General features: G+C 40.7%; 1 protein-coding gene across 2 annotated transcripts in view; it reads right to left on the bottom strand.

The window, feature by feature from the left end:
* Positions 1-9,232: 9,232 nt before the first annotated feature.
* The window catches only part of nagpa (N-acetylglucosamine-1-phosphodiester alpha-N-acetylglucosaminidase), a 61,210-nt gene continuing 47,255 nt past the window's right edge, over positions 9,233-23,187 (bottom strand). For both annotated transcript variants that reach the window (XM_020524296.2, XM_048596053.1), the window contains 4 exons: positions 22,762-22,890; positions 15,609-15,740; positions 13,345-13,420; positions 9,233-11,725 (listed from right to left, as the gene is read on the bottom strand). In XM_020524296.2, coding sequence (XP_020379885.2) covers positions 11,485-11,725; positions 13,345-13,420; positions 15,609-15,740; positions 22,762-22,890 — 578 coding nt within the window. In that variant the 3' untranslated portion in view covers positions 9,233-11,484. The remainder of the gene's footprint in view (positions 11,726-13,344; positions 13,421-15,608; positions 15,741-22,761; positions 22,891-23,187) is intronic.

Here is a 23,187-nt window from a genome sequence, read left to right on the forward strand (position 1 = left end):
TTGAAATGTTGATGTACAAATGAATATTGACCAGGGCACCAGAGATAACTCCTCTGCTTACTTGAATACATTTTTAACTTTTTTTAAGATAAATTTAATTTCTAATTTTAAGATTAAATATTTAGAAAATCAATTCTGTAACCTAGGCAGATCCACTTTTCTCCGTTATGTTTCTGAGTCAGCTAAGCAACATGTGTCAGTGAACACATATCATTGCAGCTAAATTAGTCAACATGCTGATGGAAAAGTGCCATTGAATAATCAGTCTTTCCACCTTCAAAAAGCGTTTTTTTTTTACTCTAGGGAACTCTGGCATCAACATGCCAAATTATAACTAAAATTCAAAATTTTCTACCACAGAAACAGTAGTGAAAATATAGGTTGTTATTGTTAAGAAAATCTAGGTAGGCGACTAGTTTGAAATCAACACTTTATACCACCTTAATAACAAATCTAATCACTATAAATGTGGTGAAGTGTAACCACTTCCACAATAGAGAGTAGCCAGACCTGATCACTTGTAACAAGTTTGCTTATCTTTTCCATTTGGCGTAAAGTACATCAGTTTTCTGAAGTCAAAAACTTGTTATGATCACAGTGCTATTCAGGTCCTGATCTGTGTTACAAAGCCAACCTTCCTGTTGGTGTAACCATGTCATCTGCCAGAAGATAATATTGGGCAAAAATATACAGCAAAAATAGTGGTGAAGCTTTCTGTATCTTATTGGGACAATGAATGTAATATTTTAACTTACAGTTGTTGGTTCAGACACTGTGCCGTTTGCTGTTACTTCTTCAATCTGATTGATTAGGGAGTGACAACATTTGAGTGACACCTTGGGTTTTAGTGGTTCAACCAATGGCTAATGCATAATGTAGGGAACATTAATAAATGAGAGGATTAACTCTGCTGGTAGAGGTACATTGCAGCCAGGAAGTTTGTAGGGGTTGATGTGTTAATGTAATGTTGTTATGGAATGTGGATTTATACTTGTTAAAATTAATCCTGGATTGGTGGACCAAGGAGGTGTCAAGTAAGTAAATTTAACATCTTTAACAAAAGAAGTGTTAATCACATTGGAAAGTAGGCTGCACTTCATGCAAATTCTTTCCCAGTTGCAATGCAAAATTAATATACACACAGTACATTTTCCTTTTGACAGAGTATGCTTTCCAGTACACTTTTTTAAGTGACAATATGCAAGCATGTTATGGCTTGTTTCTTTATGGGGTTTACTTTATGAATCTAATTGGTAATGACATTCAAGGAAAATGACACCAGAAAAATTAAAGGGTTCCATTAGGAAACTCAGAGTCAATTTTAATTTTGATCCATTGTAATTTAATCAGTTAAAATGTTTGGTGATCTTATGAGGTCGAGTAAAGTAAAATAAGTCACTTACACTTTTCAAGAAGGCGCTGTAATAGCAACTCTGCTGCTCTGTGTTAGAGACCTTGAAGAGTTTAACATCAGTATTCATTGAGCATCAGTTACAATTCCTCGTGGGTAAATACAACTTCCAGTTGAATGTACGTATAGGAGTTGGGACATTATGTTGCGGCTATACAAGACATTGGTGAGGCCATGTTTGGAATACCATATACAATTCTGGTTGCCCTCCTACAGGAAGGATGTTCAACTAGAAAGGGTGCAGAAAAAACTACAAGAATGTTGCCTGGACTGGAAGGTTTGAGTTAAAAGGAGAGACTGGATAGGCTGAGACATTTTTCTGTGGAGCATCGGAGGCCAAGGGCTGACCTTATAGAGATTTCTAAAATTAGAAAGGGTATAGTCAAGGGTAGGGGAGTTCAAAACTAGAGGGCACAGGTTTAAGGTGAGAGGGGGGAAAGATTTAAAAGGGACCTGAGTGGCAACTTTTTCACACAGTGTGGTGTGTGTGTGGAATGAGCTGCCAGGAAGTGGTATAGGAGGGTACAATTACAACATTTAAAAGAAAATTGGACAGGTACATGAATAGGAAAGGTTTAGAGGGATATGGACGAAACACAGGCAAATGGGACTAATTCAGTTTGGGATAAATCATCAGCATGGATGATTTAGATTGAGGGGTTTGTTTCTGTGATATATGACTCTATGTGTCAGTGACCTCCTGAAAGCTTCACATAGCAGATTAGTGTTTGCTTAATTCATCTGTTGGCACTTCCAACATACAACTTCCAAGATGCAGGATCTCAGTTTTACTGTATGTCATGAAGCTAATGTGGTTCATTTATAGCATTGTTCTTGGAATTTGGGCAAAGCCAGCAAGGCTGCATCCATTGCCCATGACTGGTTCCATTGAAAAGTTGGTGGTGTGCTTTAATTTTCAATTGCTGAAATCCAAATGATGATGGTAACACTGGTGTTAGGTCAGGATTTCCAGAACTAACTCAACAACATGGATGTTTCCCTTATGGGAGAGTCTAGGACCAGAGGGATTCTCAGAAATAGGGATCACCCATTTAAGGCAGCGATGATGAGGGTAGTGAATCTGTGGGATTCTTTACCACAGAGGCTGGATCATTAAAATCTATCTCAGCTTTGAATATACTTAATCAGAAAGGGTAGACGATTATCAAATTATCCATGAACTCATTGAATGGCAAAACAGACTTGATGGGCTGAATGGCTTACTGCTCCTACATCTTATATTTATGTAGTGCTTTTAAGTCTCAATACACTTCCTGGTTGGGCGTATAAAGAAAAAATTGACACTCAGTCTCATAGAGGTTTGAGATGTTGACTAAAAGTGTGGTCAGGGTTAGTTTTAATGAAGTGTTTCAGAAGGAGGTGTAAAACAGCTTAGGAAGGAAGTTGCAGAGCTTGCAGCTAGGCAGCTAAAAGGCACAGTGGAGTGATTAAAATCACAGGTTCTCAAAAGGTCAGCTTTAGAGGAACGGAGATTTCTCAGAAGATTGAAGAAAGTTATAGAGATAAAGTGGGATGAAACCACGGTGGAATTGAAAACAATGTTGGGAATGTTAAAGCTGCATTGCTTAACTGGGGCATAATGTAGGTCAAAGAATACAGGGATTTTGGGTTAACTGGATGATGCATGTCAGATACTGGGCAGCAGAGCAAAAATAGTTGGAAAAGCAAGCTGTGCGAGCGATACAACCAATCTACAGAGACTTACTATTAGGTTAGGTGGTTGGGCAAGAAGTTGGCAAATGGAATATAATGTGGGAAAATGTGGAAGTTGTTCATTTGGAAGGGAGAATAAAATAACAGGGAAAAATTGAGGAAAGAAAAGCTGCAACACAAAGGAACTGAGCTGGAGGGTTGTGAACTGTGCACAAGTTACTGAATTCAAGCACACAGGTGGAGCAGGTAATCAGGAAGGTGAATGGGATGTTGGTCCATATTTCAAGGGGATTTAACTAAAGAGAGGGGAAGTCTGGCTGCAACTGTACAAGATGCTGATGAGACCACATTTGGAGTACAGTGAGCAACTTTGGTCCCCTTATTTAAGGAAAGATATGATTTCATTTGAGGCAGTTCAGAGAAAGTTTACTAGGATGATCTCTGATGTAGAGGGATTGTCTTACGGGTAAAAACTAAACAGATTGGGACTCTAGTCACTGGAGGTTAGAAGAATGAGAGGTGATCTCATTGAAACATATAGGATTCTTAAAAGGCTAGACAGGGTAAATTTTGACAGGATGTTTTCCATCATTGGAGAGTCAAGGACCAAAGGACAGAGTCTCCGAATAAAGGGGTGCCAATTTAAGACTGTGATGAGGAAGAATTTCTTCTCTCAGAGGGTTGAGTGTGTTTGGAACTCAGAGAGCTGTGGTGACAGAGTTTCCTTCTGTCAATAGATTCTTGATCAGTTGGGGAATCAAGCATTTACTCCTAGTGGTCATATTGTTGTCTGTAGTGGCGAGATAATCCATTCCTGTGAAAGTGAAGATGTCTACTTCCAACCTTGACCATAGTCTGTCTCAGGTATCATGTGTTATCAGCAGCTTTCTAGTTTGCCTAGCTAGGTGCTCATTGCAAGTACTGCATTGGTGTGGTCCTGGACCTTACTGCTCAAGTTTGGCCAGTGGAAACCTTCTCTGGTGTTCCTCAGACTTGGCTCAATTCCTTGGTGACTCACATTGTTGTGCCTTCGCATATCTACCCTTAGGGATAATGCCTCTATTTCCTTTGTACAGTATGTATTCTTTGGCTGTATGCTTCTGCCTATCCATATGTTCCTCAGACAATTGGAATGGCCTGGAGGTTTTCAGGTCATTCTTTCAACACTACTCCTTACAAATTTTTGAGTTGTTTAATTTGAGCATGGAACTTATTTGTTATGTACATATGAATTAAGAACAGAAGGAAGTCATTTGGTGCCTTGAGCCTTCTTTGCCATTCAATATGATCATGGCAAATCTTTTTGTTTTGAATTCCACACTCCCACCTCCCCTGGATAATGTTTAATGCTTTTGTCCAATAAGAATCTATCTAACTCTACCTTAAAGATATTTAATTACAGAGCCTCCATTGCCTTCTGGGCCAGAAGTTGCATTATTCTATGGCAGAAAAAAAATTCTCATAGATGTCTTAAAAGGGCAAGTAATTCTTAAATTGTAGCCCCTTGTTCAGACACATCCACAGATGAAACATCCTTACTCTGTTCACTTTCTCAATATGATACAGGATCTTACAGTCTCTGTTAATTTGACTTCACCTGACAAAGCAGCAGTGCTCTGAAAGCTTGTGACTTCAAATAAACCTGTTGAACTATAAGCTGGTGTTGTGTCAGTTCTGACTTTGTCCACCCCAGTCCCACACTGGCATCACCACATTACACGTTAACTTTGATGGCCAGAAAATTCAAAGCTCATGAGATCCATATGAAAATGGCAAGATGGATGCAAAATTGTCTGATGGCTCAGACAGGAACCAAAAGATTACGGCTGGTGGATATCTTTGTGATTAATGTTGATTTCGATTGAGGCTCTGCTGGGATGATTACTGGTTCTCTTGCAGTGTGTAGTGCATATCAATCATTTAGACTCAGATCCAGGTGGGCATGATTAACAGGTTTGCAGATTATACAAAAAAAAATCATGTGGCTGATATTAAGGAAGAAAGCTTAGGATGTAATAGTAAGGATTCTTCTGCTGCAGTGGTAGTGATCCTACCTCTAGACTAGGAAACCCAGCTTCAAGTCTCATTCTGCTCCAGAGTGCGTGATAGCGACTTTGAATAAGTTGATTAGAAAATTAGGATGTAATAGAGCTATTGTGGCAGGTTCAAATTCTATCTGCCCCTGATATGTGTCATAGCAGTTTGATTAACAATATCTAGGATGTAGGAAAATATCAACAGACTGATCAGTGAGCAGAAAACTGGCAAATGGAATTCAATGTAGAGAAGTATGAGGAAATGCATTGGGAGGGCAAACAAGAGATCACACAAGGGAACTCCCTCCAGAAAGATTCTCACCATCCCTGAGTGAAATATAATCCTGCTGCAAAGCCTCTTCTAGGGCTGCCCACCTCAAAGAAGTTATCCTCCTCCCTCTGGAAAGACCTATCACCATCCCACCTACCTTCCCCAGCCCCACCCCTCCTCTCTCTATTTACTTGAGCTCCCTTCTCTCCACCCCCCCATTTCTGAACAAGGTTCCTGACCCGAAACATCAGCTTTCTTGCTCCTCTGATGCTGCCTGGCCTGCTGTGTTCCTTCAGCTCCACACTGTGTTATCTCTGACTCCAGCATTGGCAGTTCTTTCTGAGTGAGTTATAACACACATTAAATGATAACATTGCCTATGTAAATTTGCTATGCTGTAAGTACGTGTTCCTGCCAAAACAAAACTTGTATTGTAGTCATAGAGATATACAGAACGGAAACAGACCCTTTGGTCCAACTTGTCCATGCCAATCAGATACCCTAAATAAATCTAGTCCCATTTGCCTGCATTTAGCCCATAGCCCTCTAAACCCTTCCTATTCATATACCCATCCAGATGCCTATCCTAATTGTACCAGCCTCCACCATTTCCTCCGGCGGCTCATTCCATACATGCAACACCCTCTGTGTGAAAAAGTTGCCCCTTAGGTCCCTTTTAAATCTTTCCCCTGACACTTTAAACCTATGCCCTCTAGTTTAGGATGTCCCCCATCCTGGGGAAAAGACTTGTCTCTGTCCTATCTATGCCCCTTATAATTTTATAAACCTCTATAAGGTCATCTCTCGGCCTCCGAAGCTCCAGAGAAAATAGCCCCAGTCTATTCAGCCTCTCCCTATAGCTTAAACCCTCCAACCCTGGCAACATCCTTGTAAATCCTTTCTGAATCCTTTCAAGTTTCACAACATCCTCCCTGTAGCAGGGAGACCAGAATTGCATGCAGTATTTCAATAGTGACCTAACCAATGTCCTGTACAACAGCAATATGACCTCCAAACTCCTATACTCAATACACTGAACAAAAATGGTTTCCAGTGATAGCATGGGAAACTATTATGGAAAGATGACAGGAAGTATGTGCTAGTATAATATTTTTAATATACATATTTACTTGTGTGGGTGGCTGTACAAAGGGATCCAAAACAACAAATATAATGGTTTAGAAAGTTTAAAGATCACAAGGCCTTCAAAGGAACTTAAGCATATCCTAAGATCAGAGGCTATTACATCATGGCCAGCTGAAATCAGCTTCGGTTCATAGGGCTGTTTGTCAAAAACTAGAACTTATTCTTTCTTTTTACACTTTGCATAAATAGCACAGATATAAAAGTCTATAATTATGACCAAATATGATATACCAATCCAAAAGTTTTGATATATACGAATGGACCTCTGAGGACTTGCTCTTTGCCTTATAATTGTAACTGCTATGCCAGTTTGAGCAAAACCATATTTGGAAAAGGAGGGAGTAACAGGCCTTCTGTTATATTGTTTTTCAAAAGTTAGCATGTCACCTTTGGTGCTCTTACTCTTAATATTGATTTGAACAGACTGGGATGTAGGGGGAGGTGGTGAGAAGGGTACAAACATTATTAATAAAAAGATTTTACATACTAATATGATAATGAACAGTTATTTACAGGAAATATTTGTGTTTTCAATGTTATGCATTAATCAGTGAAGCAGCAGGAGTAACATAGTTAATGGTAAAGGTAACAGCACCATCCAATGAAGAGAATAAATACAGCAGATAACACATCGCAAACCAAGTCAACTGAAGTTAATATTAGTGTCATAAAATAAAATGGAATTGTAATAAATTTTCATTGTTATAAGAACACTCAGATTTTATGATATACACTAGTCTTTCCAATAATGTAATATACATTATCTTTTCCACAAGGTAAGAGCGTTGCAAGCTAGACCAGCATTTGTTGCCCACCCTATATTCTCTTTGAGAAGCTGATGGTGAGCTGTCTTCTAGAACTGCAGTAGTCCATGGGGGTGGCCATACTGACAGTAGTGTTAGGAAGGGAGTTCTACATTGTTGACAGTGAAGAAATGGTGATATGATTCCAAATCAGGACGGTATGTGATTTGGAGGAGAGCTTACAGGGGTTGCTGTTCCCATCTACCTGCTGTCCTTGTTCTTCTGGGTGGAAGAGGCTGGACATTTGGAAGGTGCTATCAAAGTAGCCTTGGTGAGTTGCTGCAGTGCATTCTGTAGAAGTGTACACTGCTGCCACTATGCCGTGGTGGCGGAGGGAGTGAATTTTGAAATTTGGGATGCCAACCACGTGGGCTGCTTTGTCTTGGGTCCTGTCAAGTGTGAGTACTGTCAGAACTGCAATCATCCAGGCAAGTAGAAGGAGCATTCCATCACACTCTTGATTTATAGGTGGGCATAAGCCTTGGGGAGGGAGGTGAGGAGTTACCTGCCACAGGATCCCTAACCTCTGACCTTCTCTTATTGCCACAATATTTAAGTGGCTGATCATGTTCAGTTTCTGTTCAATGGTTACTGAACAATATTTTCAGTGGTCAACTCAGCCATGGTAATAGCAATAATTACCATCACTAGTTAAATTCCCTCTTGTTGGAAGTGGTCATTGCTTGATTCTTGTGTGACACAAATTCTAGTACAGTAGTCCTGATGTGATTTGCCTACCAAATTTTCCAACGAGGAAATATCCATCATTTTGTAGCAGGATGTTAAACAGTAAAAGCATTATCTTTATTCCAGCATCTGGTAGACAACTTGCCAGATATTGCTTTAACCACCTTTGGACGGAGCACACAGCACTGTTTTAGCATTTAAATAGAAAGTGCATTGGATATGCACTAAACAATAGTTAAAGCTCAACATAGGTTATTTGTGATCTTAGATAACAAGGTGTAGAGCTGGATGAACACAGTAGGCCAAGCAGCATCAGAGGAGCAGGAAAGTTGATGTTTTGGGTCTAGACCCTTCTTCAGAAATGGGGGAGGTGAAGGGGGCTCTGAAAAAAATAGGGAGAGAGGGGGAGGCAGATAGAAGATGGATAAAGGAGAAGATTGACGGAGAGGAGACAGACAGGTCAAGGAGGCGAGGTTGGAGCCAGTAAAGGTGAGTGTAGGTGGGGATTTAGGGAGGGAATAGGTCGGTCCAGGGAAGACGGACAGGTCAAGGAGGCGGGATGAGGCTAGTAGGTAGGAGATGGGGGTGGGGCTTGAGGTGGGAGGAATGGATAGGCGGGAGGACAGATTAGGGAGGCGGGTACGAGCTGGGCTGGTTTTGGCATGCGGTAGGGGGAGGGGAGATTTTGAAGCTTGTGAAGTCCACATTGATACCATTGGGCTGCAGGGTTCCCAAGCGAAATAGGAGTTGCTGTTCCTGCAACCTTTGGGTGGCATCATTGTGGCACTGCAGGAGGCCCAGGAAGGACATGTCGTTCAAGGAGTGGGAGGGGAAGTTGAAATGGTTCGCGACTGGGAGGTTTGTGATCTTGTAATTTCAGTGGAGAGTTGGTGTTCATCGGAAGCGTAAAAGTTGTAATCATGGGCATGGTCTCCCAATTTCAGCAAATATTGTATTTGGGTGTCTTTAAGAATAAAAATAATCCCAAGCAGCTAAGAGGTATAGGAAAGTACAATGATTGCTCAGCTAAAGCAAGTGGATAGGTAAACAAATTGGCTGGAGTCATGGATTTTATGAAAGGAGGATAGGGAATTTATGCCATTCATTCCAAAGTAGACCACCACTTTCCAAGATAAATTCACTGTGATTAGATTGCACGAAGGATGTAAACTTCTCAACAGGCTCTATGAAAAGAAAGCTAGAATTTAAAGCAAGAATTATTTATTAACATTTGAAAAAATTACATTCCAGTCTGAGATGAAAATCTAAACATTTTAAAAATAAAACCAATAACCTGATAAATCCCACTAAGAACAATACTAAAGTGCATTATGAAATTGACATGAGGAGAATTTTGTCTACCATAATCTGATACAAGGGCAACATCTTTTCAACCAATACATTGTTAATTTGACTTTTCAAATCTATGCTCCCTCTCTACCTGATTACAGCAAAAGTTTTGTACAGCGTCGGTAGATTCTACTCCCCAAAACTGATTCATCAGCGAAAATGGCTCCATGATTTCACCTTAATCTCAATTAAGGCAAAAGTTAAGACAAGCTTCATTGGTATCTGGAGAAAGATTTAAATGGCAGTTTAAGTATTTGGCATTCTCAATCTTCCATTAGCCACAAAATGATAGGATTTGAAGTGGTGTCCATGATTGTGTGTATAACTGTTAATCTCATGCAGTCATGATCCAAAGAATTGATGAGGTGATTCTTTGCAAAATGACAAACACAGTCACCTTAGTTAGTTTGCATTTACTCCATTATGATCATTTGCAGAGCAGAACCGATGGAATCTTGAGAACCAGATATTATCTCTGCTGAGAATGCTGCATAATGTAGAATGCACATCGGCAGATAAAACTTTTTCAAAGCTGAATGCAAGAAAAGGTTATACAATCATAGATATTGATTTTATTGTACTATTACATCGGCCAAGGATATTAAGTGCAAAGGACTTGTGAATTGCAAAGAACAGTGTAAACATCTGGGGGCAAAGCAAGAGCCTTGCATCTTGTTTACTCCAGTCAGTGATATTCTGACAGAGTTCTTAAATTGACACCAATTGATCAGTTTTAAGGCGCTTCAAACCGCTGGAAAAAGTCAAGACACCATTTGTCAGTGCGATTCAAGAACAGGTTTTCAAAAGAAGAATACATAGCTGCTTGGCAGTACAGAAAAAAAATAAGAGTTTATACTTAAATGTCTGCAATAAATATACAGTAAATACACCAATGTGGGAATTTAGCTGTTTTTTGAGATGAAGAACTGTTGATGTAGAATTTATCTAAACCACCAGTTTGGCAAATTGCATTAGGAATCAGCTGAGATGCATGAGCAGTAACCAAACCATACATTTAATTCTGATCCCCATGTCAAAAGTACAGTACTGATCGAGCAGGTAAAGCACCTCATTAATTTCTAAATACCCACGATTTATTAAGAACACCTGAAGAGGAGTAAGTCAGTTAATGTCTTTTAACCTGTTCCAGTGAAATCAAAGACTGATCTGCAACCTAACTCCATGTATCCACAATTTCCCTGTATCCTTTTCTTAACAAAAATCAATTCAGACTTAAAATTAACAACTGACCTTATATCAATTGTCACTTGTAGGCAAGAATTCCAAACCTCGATCATGGCATGTGGAAATGTTTCCTAATTTCACCTGCAAGCCAGGAGCAGCCCAGTGGCTCAGCCTCAGTGCTGGGGACTCAGGTTCAATTCCACCCTCAAGTGACTGTGTGGAGTCTGGACATTGTCCCCATGTCTACATGGGTTTCCTCCGGGTGCTCTGTTTTCCTCAGTCAGTCCAAAGATGTCCAGGGTAGGTGGATTGGCCATAGTGTCCAAGGATGTTTAGGTTAGACATGGGAAATACAGGGGTAGGGGAATGGGTCTGGGTGGGATGCTCTTCAGAGGGGCATTGTGGACTTGTTGGGCTGAATGGCCTGTTTCTGTACTGCAGGGATTCTATGATATGAACGGTCTAGTTCTAAATTTTAGGCTATGCTCTCCCTGTTGGAGATGTCTCAATCAGCAGAACTAGTTTCTGCCAATGAATCTGAACAATTCACCTTATTATTTTGAAAACTTGAATCAAATCTTTAAAGTTTATGGAATATAAATCTAGTTTGTGTGTTTGCAGTGGTCACGCAAAACAAAAATTAGGGTACAAAATAAAACATATGAAAGGAAACCATATTGCAGAAAATGTATCTTCAGATTTTACGATTGGAAATTTGAATTCTGGTGTGTTTTGATGTTATTTCAAGTTAATTTCTCACATGCAATAGTAAATTTCTTTCACAGTGTTGCAATTCCTGAGGATGATGTCTAGGTGACAACTAGCCGTAGAAACAGTTCACAGGAAACTCATCTAGGTTCTCCTCATTCAAAACAAATTCAGCTGCTTTGTTAGAATTAAAACAAGGCAGCAATAAAGTTGTTAAAAATTCATAGTTTCTGAGTTTTTGTCTTCTTCAATTGATGAATTAGCCTGTTTCAATGGGATAATTTCAGGGAAGTCCATAAAAGTTAATTGTCCATTAGATGCATTCAATCGTTGATAGGAGTAGTCACTGCGGAATCCAGAACAAACATTTTTTTGACAATATTGAAAAAGATTTCCTGCTATGCTCAGGATTAAAAGGATGAGAAGGCTGATCAGTATGATCATCCAAGTTTTCCTATCAAAACAGAGAGAGATCATTTTTAATTTTTCCATCACACCATGCAGTTGGTATAATTTCTCAAATACAATACAAATCAATCAACACTAATCTGCAACAAGTAATAGTGCCTATGCTACTTATTTTCACATAGATGACTTTCGGCTGTTTGAAAGAATTCTTAAAAACAACGCACTTAGTTTTAAACCACAAAGGTAAATAAACCTTTTAAAAGGTCTAAAACAGTCTCACATTCAGATCACTCAATGGCAACTTCAGTCATTAAAAGGAAAGCTCTTGGCAGTCCTCATGAAAAATATAGTTGCTAACATCAGCGACTAAAGGTTTCTGTATTGAGATTAGATGAAAGCACTCAAATGAAAAAGGGAGATTTTGTTAACTTAAAGCCTTGGGCTAGATTTGTACCACTGATATTGAGGTTGACATGAGATTTGAGCAACAATTTCTCTGCATTTGAAGATAATATCCTAAACAAAAGAATGTGAGAGATAACTAGCCACTCATCTAGTAAGCAAAATCTGTTCTGCTAACTGCAAAGGGAAGCAAACTCATTAGGCTAAAAGGAAAAAATTAGAGCATTGTTGAAATGGTATTTGAAGCTTCCTGGAACAATCCAAGGATTACTGAACAACGAAGATATGATGCAGCTTATCACAAAAGATAGATGAGCCAAGATCAGTAGCTTACACCAATCTGCAAAGTTACTCACTTTTCTGTTAGCACAATTTTGTCATCAGTCATCAAAATGAACTAACAAACCAGTTTAATGGAGGAGGACTCCATGCTCCATCTTTTAATGGTATAGAAGCAGGTCATGACAATTCAATTCCAAATTCGTTCCATTTATGTACAAGAGTGGAGACAGGAGGTGTTTAGCAGAATGGCTCCAAGAACAATGGGCTCACTTCAGATGTGTCCTTTTCAGGCTGGACATAATTTTATCCATTTACACAAAATTAGCCCAAAATAATACTGAAGAATCTTGCTTATAGCAGTGACTGATGATCTAAGTTTGTAACTAATAGACATAATAGTTTTAATTTCAGATTTCCAGCATCTGCACTATTTTGCTTTTAACTTTACTGTCAGATCTATCATACTAATCTCAGTGGCAAATTTACCCCTTCTGGTCCTGGCTCATTGAGATGCAAACTTTTCCTATAGCATTTAAGTTAATCCAGTTAGCTAGTGCATTGATTTTGCTAGAGAAAGACTGACATGCTCAAGGCTTAGGTAAGTGAAGGTGGCTCTATAGTTAGAGGGAATGTAGATCATAGTAGATATTTCTGAGCAGTTTGGAGATTTAAACATGGTGATCAGACTTGGATCAAAAAATGTGGTTGGCTAAATGTACAAAAACACCAGCCCAATTACAATGATATAATATACACTAAATGAACCACTTTTATCGGTGTATTTTCAGGAAGATCAGATCCTATTCCTGGAACGTATTCTTTCGCCAATTTGAAAATGACATGGAATTTAGAACAAAAATGAAAAGGTAATCAGCTTGCTCAAATGGGAGATGCATTTCAATCATACATTTGTTATTGCTACAGATGAATTTCAATTCAAATCTGCATATTATGAGTTACACAAGACAAAAATATACAAACTCTTGAACTAAGTGTTCATCCTCTTCATGCTGGTTCTTCCACATTTCAGACAACTGTGATACGAGGCACTGATGCACTGTAGAACAAACAATACATTTTGCTTTCAGAACACGGTCTAGATTTAAACTGATATTTAAAGACTCCAAATTATTAACAAAATCAACTTATGAAAAAGTATAACATTGTAATATATTACAATTAATCAATCAGTAATGTTTGTCTTCTAAAGCATTTACATCTACAGATCGTTTCCAAAATTTGTTCCAATTGTCAGTTTGCTCTAGTGTCAACATGTTCTACTAGTAATTCTTGTGCACAGATTTATAATGGAAACTAAGTAAATTTGTCAAAACATATGTATACATTTTCTCAATGGTGGCATTATATTACTTGAGTTTTGCATTGCATTAAAAGTTGGGAAGCTGGCAGAGAAGGTTCTATGCTCAACCCCAAATATCTGTCATTGTTGTTCGTGTACAAGTATTATGAAACTTAAATATTACAAAAACTCAAGGGTTAACTGTGTCATTTTAAAATTGAGAATAAATATACACAGTGGTTCAATTATTGTGAAAAGCATAAGCCCTTTCCTTAATTTTACTTCAACAGTTAACCAGCGCCTTTATACAAATGTTTATTCTCCGCAGGCAGTGTCAGCTAATTTAATCAGCAGATAATCTGCCCATCAACAGATACTGAGCCCCTTCACCCTGCGATGATTAACACTTTTTTAAACAAAAGGCTTGACCAAACCTTAGCACTGAATATTAAAAGTTCACATAGTGATGTCGTAGTTATAAATAACCATTCTTTATAATTACAAATTTTTCAAAAAACAAAAGCATACAGTAAGAACAGCAACTGTACTGTAGCTTATTTGTTAACATTCAGAATGGAAAGTAAAAGTCACTCCAGAGAATATCCTGCTGCTGACAATTCAGTTAAAACAGCAGTTTCTCAACCATTTAATGCTTTGAAATTTTTGACAAATTTTGTAAACATTCAAAAATTCTGCACTTCAACAAATGTAGTAATAGTTTGCTAGGTTTTGTGTCTCCATGCTTCAACAGTGCACTTCAAGAAGTTGCTCGCCTCTATTTTATGATCTTCATCCTTTCATTTTAAACAGAAAATTTATACTTTAAAGTTTTAATCAAGGAACTGCCTGTCAATGGCCATTAAGATGGAGGTCACATGGATTTGATTAACTAAAGCAAGTTTTGGGGTTAGAGTATCTGCAATGTGCATTGTTTTACAAAGTGAACAGCAGCATTTAAAACATGCTAATGATAGAATTCTACTCTCAACTTCTCAAAAACAAAAGCTTGCTTTTTTGTCCAAACTATTTGAAGTGTTTTCAAAAAAAAAACCTTGCACGTTGTCAGAAGATCCATAGTGCCTCACTGTAAATGGGAAATTTTGAAACACTGTGGGTAAGAGCAACAGCTCATGTCTACACGTCAAGATCTTATGAGCAATGAATTGGCATACAGGACAAAAGAAACCACAGCCTTTCAAGTCTGATCTACTGTCCAATTAAACCTAAGGTGATACATACTATAACTCCACCTCAGCTTTCTGGATCTCTCAATATGTATTTGTATAATACCTTTAAAATAATAATAGTCAGAGTCATAAGGTACAGAAACAGACCCATCATGTTGGCTGAGTTTCCCAAACTAAACTAGTCCCACTTGCCTGTGTCTGGCCCCTATCCCTCTAAATCTTTCCTATTTATTCTTTATTTTTCTACTTTATACTAACAGGGACTGTAATATTTAACTTTTAACTTTGTTTATTTTTCTACTTTGTACCTCAGATCTGGGCAATAAATTCTGGCCAAGCCAGTGATGCCTACTTTCCATGAATGAGTTAAATAAAAGGACTTGGAGAGGCTAAGGTAGCTTAGTGGTTATACTACTTAATGAGTGATCCTGAAGCCCAATGATCTGGAAACATGTTCAAATACTACCACGGTACTTGGGTATTCAAATTAAATTCATATCTGGATATATAATACTGAATAGATAATGAAAAAGATGTTCTTGAAGCTATGAAGGTGGACAGGAGAGAACCCGGAAGAACTAACGAGCACCAGGCTTGAGGGGGTAAACATTTTGATGAACTTTGGCCTAGTGCTGAGGAAGGAATAAATTCAGAGACAGCTATCCTAGTGCTGATAGCCCCGTCTTGACAGAATCAGAAATGGAAACACAAATGCTTTGACAGAACCTCGGATGTTGTGAAGAAAATAGTAATAATACCTCTATGTAAGGTGTTATTAAACTTGGAGTCCTGTGTAATGTTACAACTTCCAGTCACTGGATGGCAGGAGCAAATCTTTGGACAATGACATGCTTGTTGACACCTCACTCCATACCACCCCATGGGACACACTGTTGAGAATGAAATAAAATTTAGAATAACGTCAATATATTTGCACATAAAGACACTTCATTTTTTCCTGCATCAGTAATTAAAACTTATCCTCAACAATGTCAGTGAAATGAAAAAGAGGATGCAACAAATTACTGTACTGCTGATAACAGAACAAATTTTGTAAATAATTTTGTAAATACTTTGTATTTAAAGATTTGTATCTAAATGCACAAAGCATTCAGAATAAGAGGCCCTTATGGCACAGTGGTAGCATCACTACCGCTGAGCCTTGAGACCCAGGGGGGAAAGTGGTTGCAGACCGATCATATTATTAAAGTTCCAGAACAAGTAATAGATCAGAGTATGAAAAGGCTCAGGAATCTAACTGCAGGAACAGCAGATAAGGGATAACAATGAGACAATGGGGACATGCGGTCAATACAGGACTGAGGGCATAGTACTTAAATATACACAGCAAAAGAAACAAGTTAATAGAGCTGGTAGCACAGACTGAAATTGGCAGGTATGATGTTGTGGGCATCAGGGCCGTGAACTAAACATCGAAGGATACGCATTCTATCAAAAGGACAGGCAAATGGACTGATTGGGCTGGGTTGCCTTGTTAGTAAGAAATGAAAATAAAAATCAATAGCAAGAAACGATATAGGGTCAGAAGGCACAGAATCTGCGTGGGTAGAGTTGGGAACTATAAAGAAATAAAGACCATGATGAAAGTTATGTACAGGCCTACTAGCAGTAGTCAGGGTGTGGGGAAGAACATAAATCAGGAGATAGAAAGGGCATCTAAGAAAGGCACTATTACAATAATCATAGGGGACTTCAATATGCAGGTGGACACAGGGAAGGGGTGATGGGGCGGGAGTGGGTGGTGGAGAGAAAAATCAGGATGCTAGCAGATCCCAAGAAAAGGAAATGGTGGAAAGTCTGCTGGATGTTCCTTTGGAGCAGCTTGTTGTAGAGCCCAGTAGGGAACCAACAATTCGGAATTAGGTGATGTGTAATAAAGCAGATTTTATACGGAGTTCAGGTGAAGGAATCCCCAGGACAGTGAGCATAATGTGACAGAATTCAATCTGCAATTTGAGAGGGAGAAATTGAATCTGATGGCATGATATCTTTAATGACTGTAACAAGTCAGGTGAACTTCAGAACATGAGTTCCCTGATTGAGGTTGTTAACCTGGTCCAATCAGGGAGTCCTGGATGACAGATAGAAACAGGAGTGTCAGAGGTTCTGTTCACTCAGAGCTGTCTCCGAGGAAGCTGGACCAGTGTCAAGTACTATGCACATGTAAATAAAGGATGACTGGGTGATGGGATACCGGCCTCTGTGGAGCTATTTCAGCGACAACGAGAGAACAAACTACGCTCCTAATGAAACTCACTCGCAATAGTCATCTATGTTTTGGGGTAAACGCTTCCGGCATCACGCTGTTATTTGGGAAGTTTGACTTGTTCAATCCTGCCTTTGAAAAGTGGGCCCAGTACGGTGAAAGAACGCGTCTTTTTCTAGGCAAATGTCATTGGGGCAGATGAAAAGCAAAGAGTAATTCTCCTGGAGATAGCAAGAACTGCAGATGCTGCAGTCAGAACTAACACAGCAGGTCAGGCTGCATCAGAGTAGGAAAGCTGACACTTCAGAACTGGGGTGGGGGAAGGGAGCTGGGAAATAAAGAGAGAGAGGAGGGGAGGTGGGATGGTGATAGGTGGATGCAGGTTGGGGGGGGTATAGTAGGGATTGGTCAGTGGAAAGGGTGGGGCGGACAGGCGAGGAAGATGATGGACAGGTTGTGTCAGGTCAAGGAGGTGGGGATGAGAGGGAAGTTTGCACGTGGGATAAGGCCGGGGGTGGGGGGGGGGGGGGTGGGTGTGGCGCGATGGAGAATGGGGAGATTTTAAAACTGGTGAAATCTATGTTCAGGCCATTGGGCTGTAGGCTCCAGAGGCGGAATATGAGGTGTTGCTCATTCAGTTTGCTTGTGGCAATCATTGTGGCACATGGATGCACATGTCATCAACGGAGTGGGAGGGGGAGTTAAAATGGTTAGCTACCGGAAAGTGTTGTTGGTTATCGCGTATAGAGTGCAGATGCTCCACGAAACGGTTCCCAAGTCTGCGCTTGGTCTCACTGATGTAGAGGTGACCACATCGGGAGCAATGGATACAGTAGACCAGGTTGGAGGATGTACAGGTGAACCCCTGTTGGACATGGAAAGTTTGCTTTGGGCCTTGGGATGAAGGTGGAGGGGCAGGTGTAGCACTTCCTGCAGTTGCAGGGAAAGGTGCCGGGTGTGATGGGTTTAGTGGGGGCGCGGAGCCGATGAGGGACTCACAGGGTGAGTGGTCCCTACGAAAGGGAGATAGGGGTGGGGAGGGAAATATCTCTTTGGTTGTGGGGTCAGATTGTCGGTGGCGGAGGATGATATGCTAGATGCGGAGGTTGGTGGGGCGGTATGTGAGGACCAGGGGGACACTGTCTTTAGTTTTGTAGAGGCAGGGGGGAGGGTGTTTGAGGGCAGAGGTGCAGGAAATGCAAGAGATGTGGTTGAGGGCATTTTTGACCACCGGAGGCGGGGGGAGAAGTTGCGGTCCTTAAAATAGGAGGACATCTGGGATGTCTGGGGGTGGAACGCTCCATCTTGGGAGCAGATGTGGCGGAGGCGGAGGAATTGGGAGTATGCTGGAAGTTGGGCGAGAGGTGATGTCGGCCAAGTAGACATGGGAGTCAGTGGGTTTGAAATAGACGTCAAATTTCGAGGTGGTTACCAGAGATGGAAATGGAGAGGTCCAGGAAGGGGAGGGAGGTATCGCAGATGGTCCAGGTGAATTTGAGATTGGGGCGTAAGATGTTAATAAAGTTGATAAACTGTTCAAGTTCCCCATGGGAGCATGAGGCAGCAGCAATACAGTCATCAACGTAGCGGAGGAAGAGGTGAGGGATGGTGCCGGTGCAACAGCGAAAAAGGGACTGTTCCACGTGTCCTGTGAAGAGGCAGGCATAGTTCGGACCCATATGGGTGCCCATAGCCACCCCTATAGTTTGTAGGGGATGGGAGGAGTGAAAAGGAAAAGTTGTTCAGGGTAAGCACAAGTTCTGTTAAGTGGATGAGGGTGTAGGTGGAGGGGGTCTGGTTGGGCCTGTGGGAGAGGAAGAAGCAGAGGGCTTTCAGGCCATCCACGTGGGGGATACAAGTGTATGGAGATTGGATGTCCATGTGAATGTGAGGTGCTGGGGGCCAGGGTACTGGAAGTCTTGGAAGTGGAGAGCATGGGTGGTGTCCTGAACACAGGTGGGGAGTTCCTGGACCAAGGGGTAAAAGACAGAGTCAAGGTAATTCTCCTGACAGCTTGTGGGCCTGCAGCTTTTTTTGGTTATTAGGAACCTAATGTTTCCTGAGGCACCACATGCTAAAATCTTTCAAGAGTTGACAGATATAGTTCAGGAATATCACGACCCCAAGCCTCCTGATTCTGAGACGCTATCGGTTTTACTTGGCAGTTCAAAAACCAGGGGAATCAGTGTTGGGATTTTTGACGAGGTTAAGACGACTGGCGGTGGCATGTGAGTTTAACCCTTAATTAGATGCTAAGAGGCAGTTTGGTATGCAGGATTAAATGAAGTAACCATGCAAAAGAACCTACTAGCTGAAGTCCAACTGGACTTCAGTCACTCCAACTGACTTTGTCATTAGAAAATGTGGCAAGCGGAGGATTTGAGTGACAGGGTACGCCAATGGAAATAAATACCTTTGCCAGGCTGACTGAGCTTAGGGGACACCTTGGGGATAATGGCATGGCCTCATTCAGGACATATCCTGAACAGACGGCCGTTAAGACAGCCCACAACAAAACCCCAGCCAAATGGTTAACATTTTCGTCAGGAAATGAGCCAGAAGCCATTGTAGTTGTGGGTGGGGGTGGGGGTACAGGAGTGTACGTGCGTGGTCAGTCACAAAGCTGGACATGAGCTATGCGTACCTGCAATTGCGGTTAGATGAGGATTCCCAGAGGTATGCTACAATTAATACCCATAAGGATATGTACCAATATACAAGACTGCTAATTGGGATATTAACAGCTTGTGCCATTTTTCAGCAGACGATGGAGAACATTTTACAAGGTCTATCCGAGGTCATCATTTATCTGGATGACATACTAATAACAGGGAAGACCAATAAAGAGCACCTACAGAACTTGGACATAGTCCTTAGACATTTCTGCTAGGCAGGCATATGCCTTAAAAGGGAAAAATGTGTGTTCCAAGTACTCCAAGTGATCTACTTGGGCTACAGAGTCGACAAGATCAGGTTACACCCATTGGAAGGTAAAGTGAGGGCGATCAAAGGTTCCCATGTCCATACCGGAGCTTAGATCTTGCCTTGGATTGGTGAATTATTGTGGAAAGTTCATATGTAACCTGGTCTCCATCCTGGCACCCTTACATCTGCTATTGAAAAATGGTCACCCTTGGAAATGGGAACTGAAGAAGCAGCTTTCATTGCCTAAGGTGTTGGTACACTATGATCCCAAGCAAGATCCGATGCTGACATGCAATGTCTTCCCATACCGTATCAGGGTAGTGTTGGCTCACATTGGCCCAGCGGAGAGGAATGTCCAATAGTGCATGCTTCCCGGACCCTGGCTGATGCAGAGTTCAAATATGCTGAGACAGAGGAAGGAGGCTTGGTGGTCATCTTTGGCATGAGAAAGTTCCACCATTACTTTTAAGAATTTATGTTAGTAAAGGTAACAGACCACAAACGCCTGCTAGGGGCTACTCAAGTGGAAGATGCCTGTGGGAATGCACTGTTGCCTCTTAATGCCAGGGGCCCGGGTTCAATTCCAGCCTTAGGCAACTGTCTGTGTGGAATTTGCACATTCTCCCCGTAGCTGTGTGGGGTCCCTCCGGGTGCTCTGGTTTCCTTCCATAGTGCAAAGATGTGCAGGTTAGGTGGAGTGGCCACGCTAAATTGCCCATTGTGTCCAGGGAAGTGTAGGTTAAGTGGATTAGCCACGGGTAATACAGGGTTACAGGGATAAGTTTGGGAGTGGTGGGGGGTGGGGAGTCTGGGTGGGATACTCCACAGAGAGTTGGTGTGGACTTGTTGGGCCAAATGGCCTGTTTCCACACTACAGGAATTCTATGATGCCGTGCCACAGATAGCTTCAGGTCGAATTCCGCGGTGGACGAGTACAATTACAAGTTTGAATACCATATGGGAGGCTAAGTAGCAAATGTGGATACCTTGAGCTGCCTCCCGCTGACAGATACAGCACTGGTGGTGCTGCCAGTGGAAGAGTCAGTTCTGGTTTTAACCTTTCTTGACATCCTTCCAGTCACTGCTGATAATATCAGACTGTGGATGTCCTGGCAAAACTAAAGCAGCTGGTTGTGATGGAGGAAATAAAAGGGCCATCACAATGGGAACTGAATCCTTTCTGGACCCGTTGAGACCAGACCAACATACAGCACAGCATTTTATTGTGGGGAGCAATAGCGAAGCAAAGGTCGCCGCTGCCAGATACAGGCTGAACTCCACCAGGGTTATCCAGGGGTATCCAAAACGAAGATGTTGGCGAGAAGTTATTTCTGGTGGCCAGGATTGGATGCAGACATAGCCGCGTTGGTGGGTCAGTGCCAGAGTGCCTTCAAGAACAAAATTACTGTCAGCAGCTCCCCCATATTCGTGGGAATGGCCAGGCAAACCCTGGACTCAGTCACACATCGACTATGCCAGCCCTTCCATGGGCTCAACATTCTTAGTCATTGTGGACACCCACTCAAAGTGGCTGGACAAAGAGTTCATTCATCGAACACAGGGATGATGATAGAAGAGCTAGAAGCATCTTTTGCAATACACTGTCTCCCGGAAGCATTGGTCAGAGACAACAGGTCATCATTCACAAGTAGGGATGATGAGTATTTCCTAAAGTCAAATGGCATTTGGCATACAAAGACAGCTCTATACGACACATTGTTCGATGGTCCAGTAGAAAAGAGCAGGGTTCAATTTTTTTTTTTGTGTTTGTGTGATGTGGGCACTGTCAGCTGGGCTAACAGTTATTGCCCATCCTCAATTGCCCTTGAAAGACAGTGATTTGCAAGTCTCATTTCAGAGGGCAGTTAAGAGCCAACCACATTGCTCTGGGTCTGGAGTTGCATGTAGGCCACACCACATAAGGATCACAGATTTCCTGTCCTCAAGAATATGAATGAACCAATTGGGTTTTATTACAAATAACAATGATTACATGGTCACTGTTAGGCTAGCTTTTAATATCAGAGTTTTACCAATTCAAATTTCAACATCTGCCATGGTGGGATATGAATCTTGACCAAGAGCATTAGCATGGCGATCCGAATTATTTGTGATATTACTACTACACTATCGCCTCCCCTATTAGTGTATTTTAAAATTAAATATCCACTGGCAGCAAATTATATAACTGTACAAATTTCTTATCTAAGCCATTTACTTTCACAGTTAACCAACATCTCAAATTCCAATCCAAACTGAGTATATACTTAAAGCTCATGACTCTTTCAAATTTGTCTACTTCAATTCATATTTCTTGTACTTCATTTGTAAATTGTGTTAATTTTAACTAGAACAGAAATTATTAAAATTGCAAGCTATGTCTTAAACAATTATTGCAAACAGAAATTTTGAGATCAAAGTTGCTCTCCATCAAACTGAAATTCTACCATGTTGAGATCACTAATTCCTAGACAATCCTCAATTCAGAGATCTTTTACTAATGGCATCTCATTATATGCTAACAGATCTAAAATAGCCTGTTCACAAATAGGTTGTACAGCAGTGCGCTATGGAACAATCTCTGATGCACTCTACAAATTCACTTTTCACGTTAGCCTTGCCCATCAGATTTGTCCAGTGAATAACCACGTGGTTAAGGTGTTGATTACTAGAGTTTTAATTGTAAGGAACGCATTTCTAAATTGATATCAGGATTCCTGTAGTTGCATAGAATTTTATTTGCAATTCTATAAAATCACCTTGTTCACAGAAGTCTCCATGATAACCAGATGAACAGGTGCAAGTACCATGTATAGGATCACAAACTCCACCATTTATGCAGTGACATTTTTGGCTACAACCATCTCCGTAGAATTGATCAGGGCATACTGTTGAGAAAAGAGATCAACAAACATGCTAGAAGTTCAATGAATAGTATTATTGGAATATGCAACAGATCAAACACAAACTATACTTTGATATCTTTTAGTACAAGGAACAAATTGGAAAAAGTTTCAGTAATACATTAATGTGAATGAACTTAAACTAGCTCATTGGTGCAATATTTTGAAGAATCACATGTTGTAGTTCACTATGTTTTGATACAAGCTTTCCAGCATGTAGTTGTCAAATACTAGCAATTTAGCCTTCTAAACAAATCACATTCAGTCTCAATTGTACTCGCA

Source organism: Rhincodon typus, chromosome 4 (genome assembly GCF_021869965.1).
Source record: "Rhincodon typus isolate 14 chromosome 4, sRhiTyp1.1, whole genome shotgun sequence".
NCBI lineage: Eukaryota > Metazoa > Chordata > Chondrichthyes > Orectolobiformes > Rhincodontidae > Rhincodon > Rhincodon typus.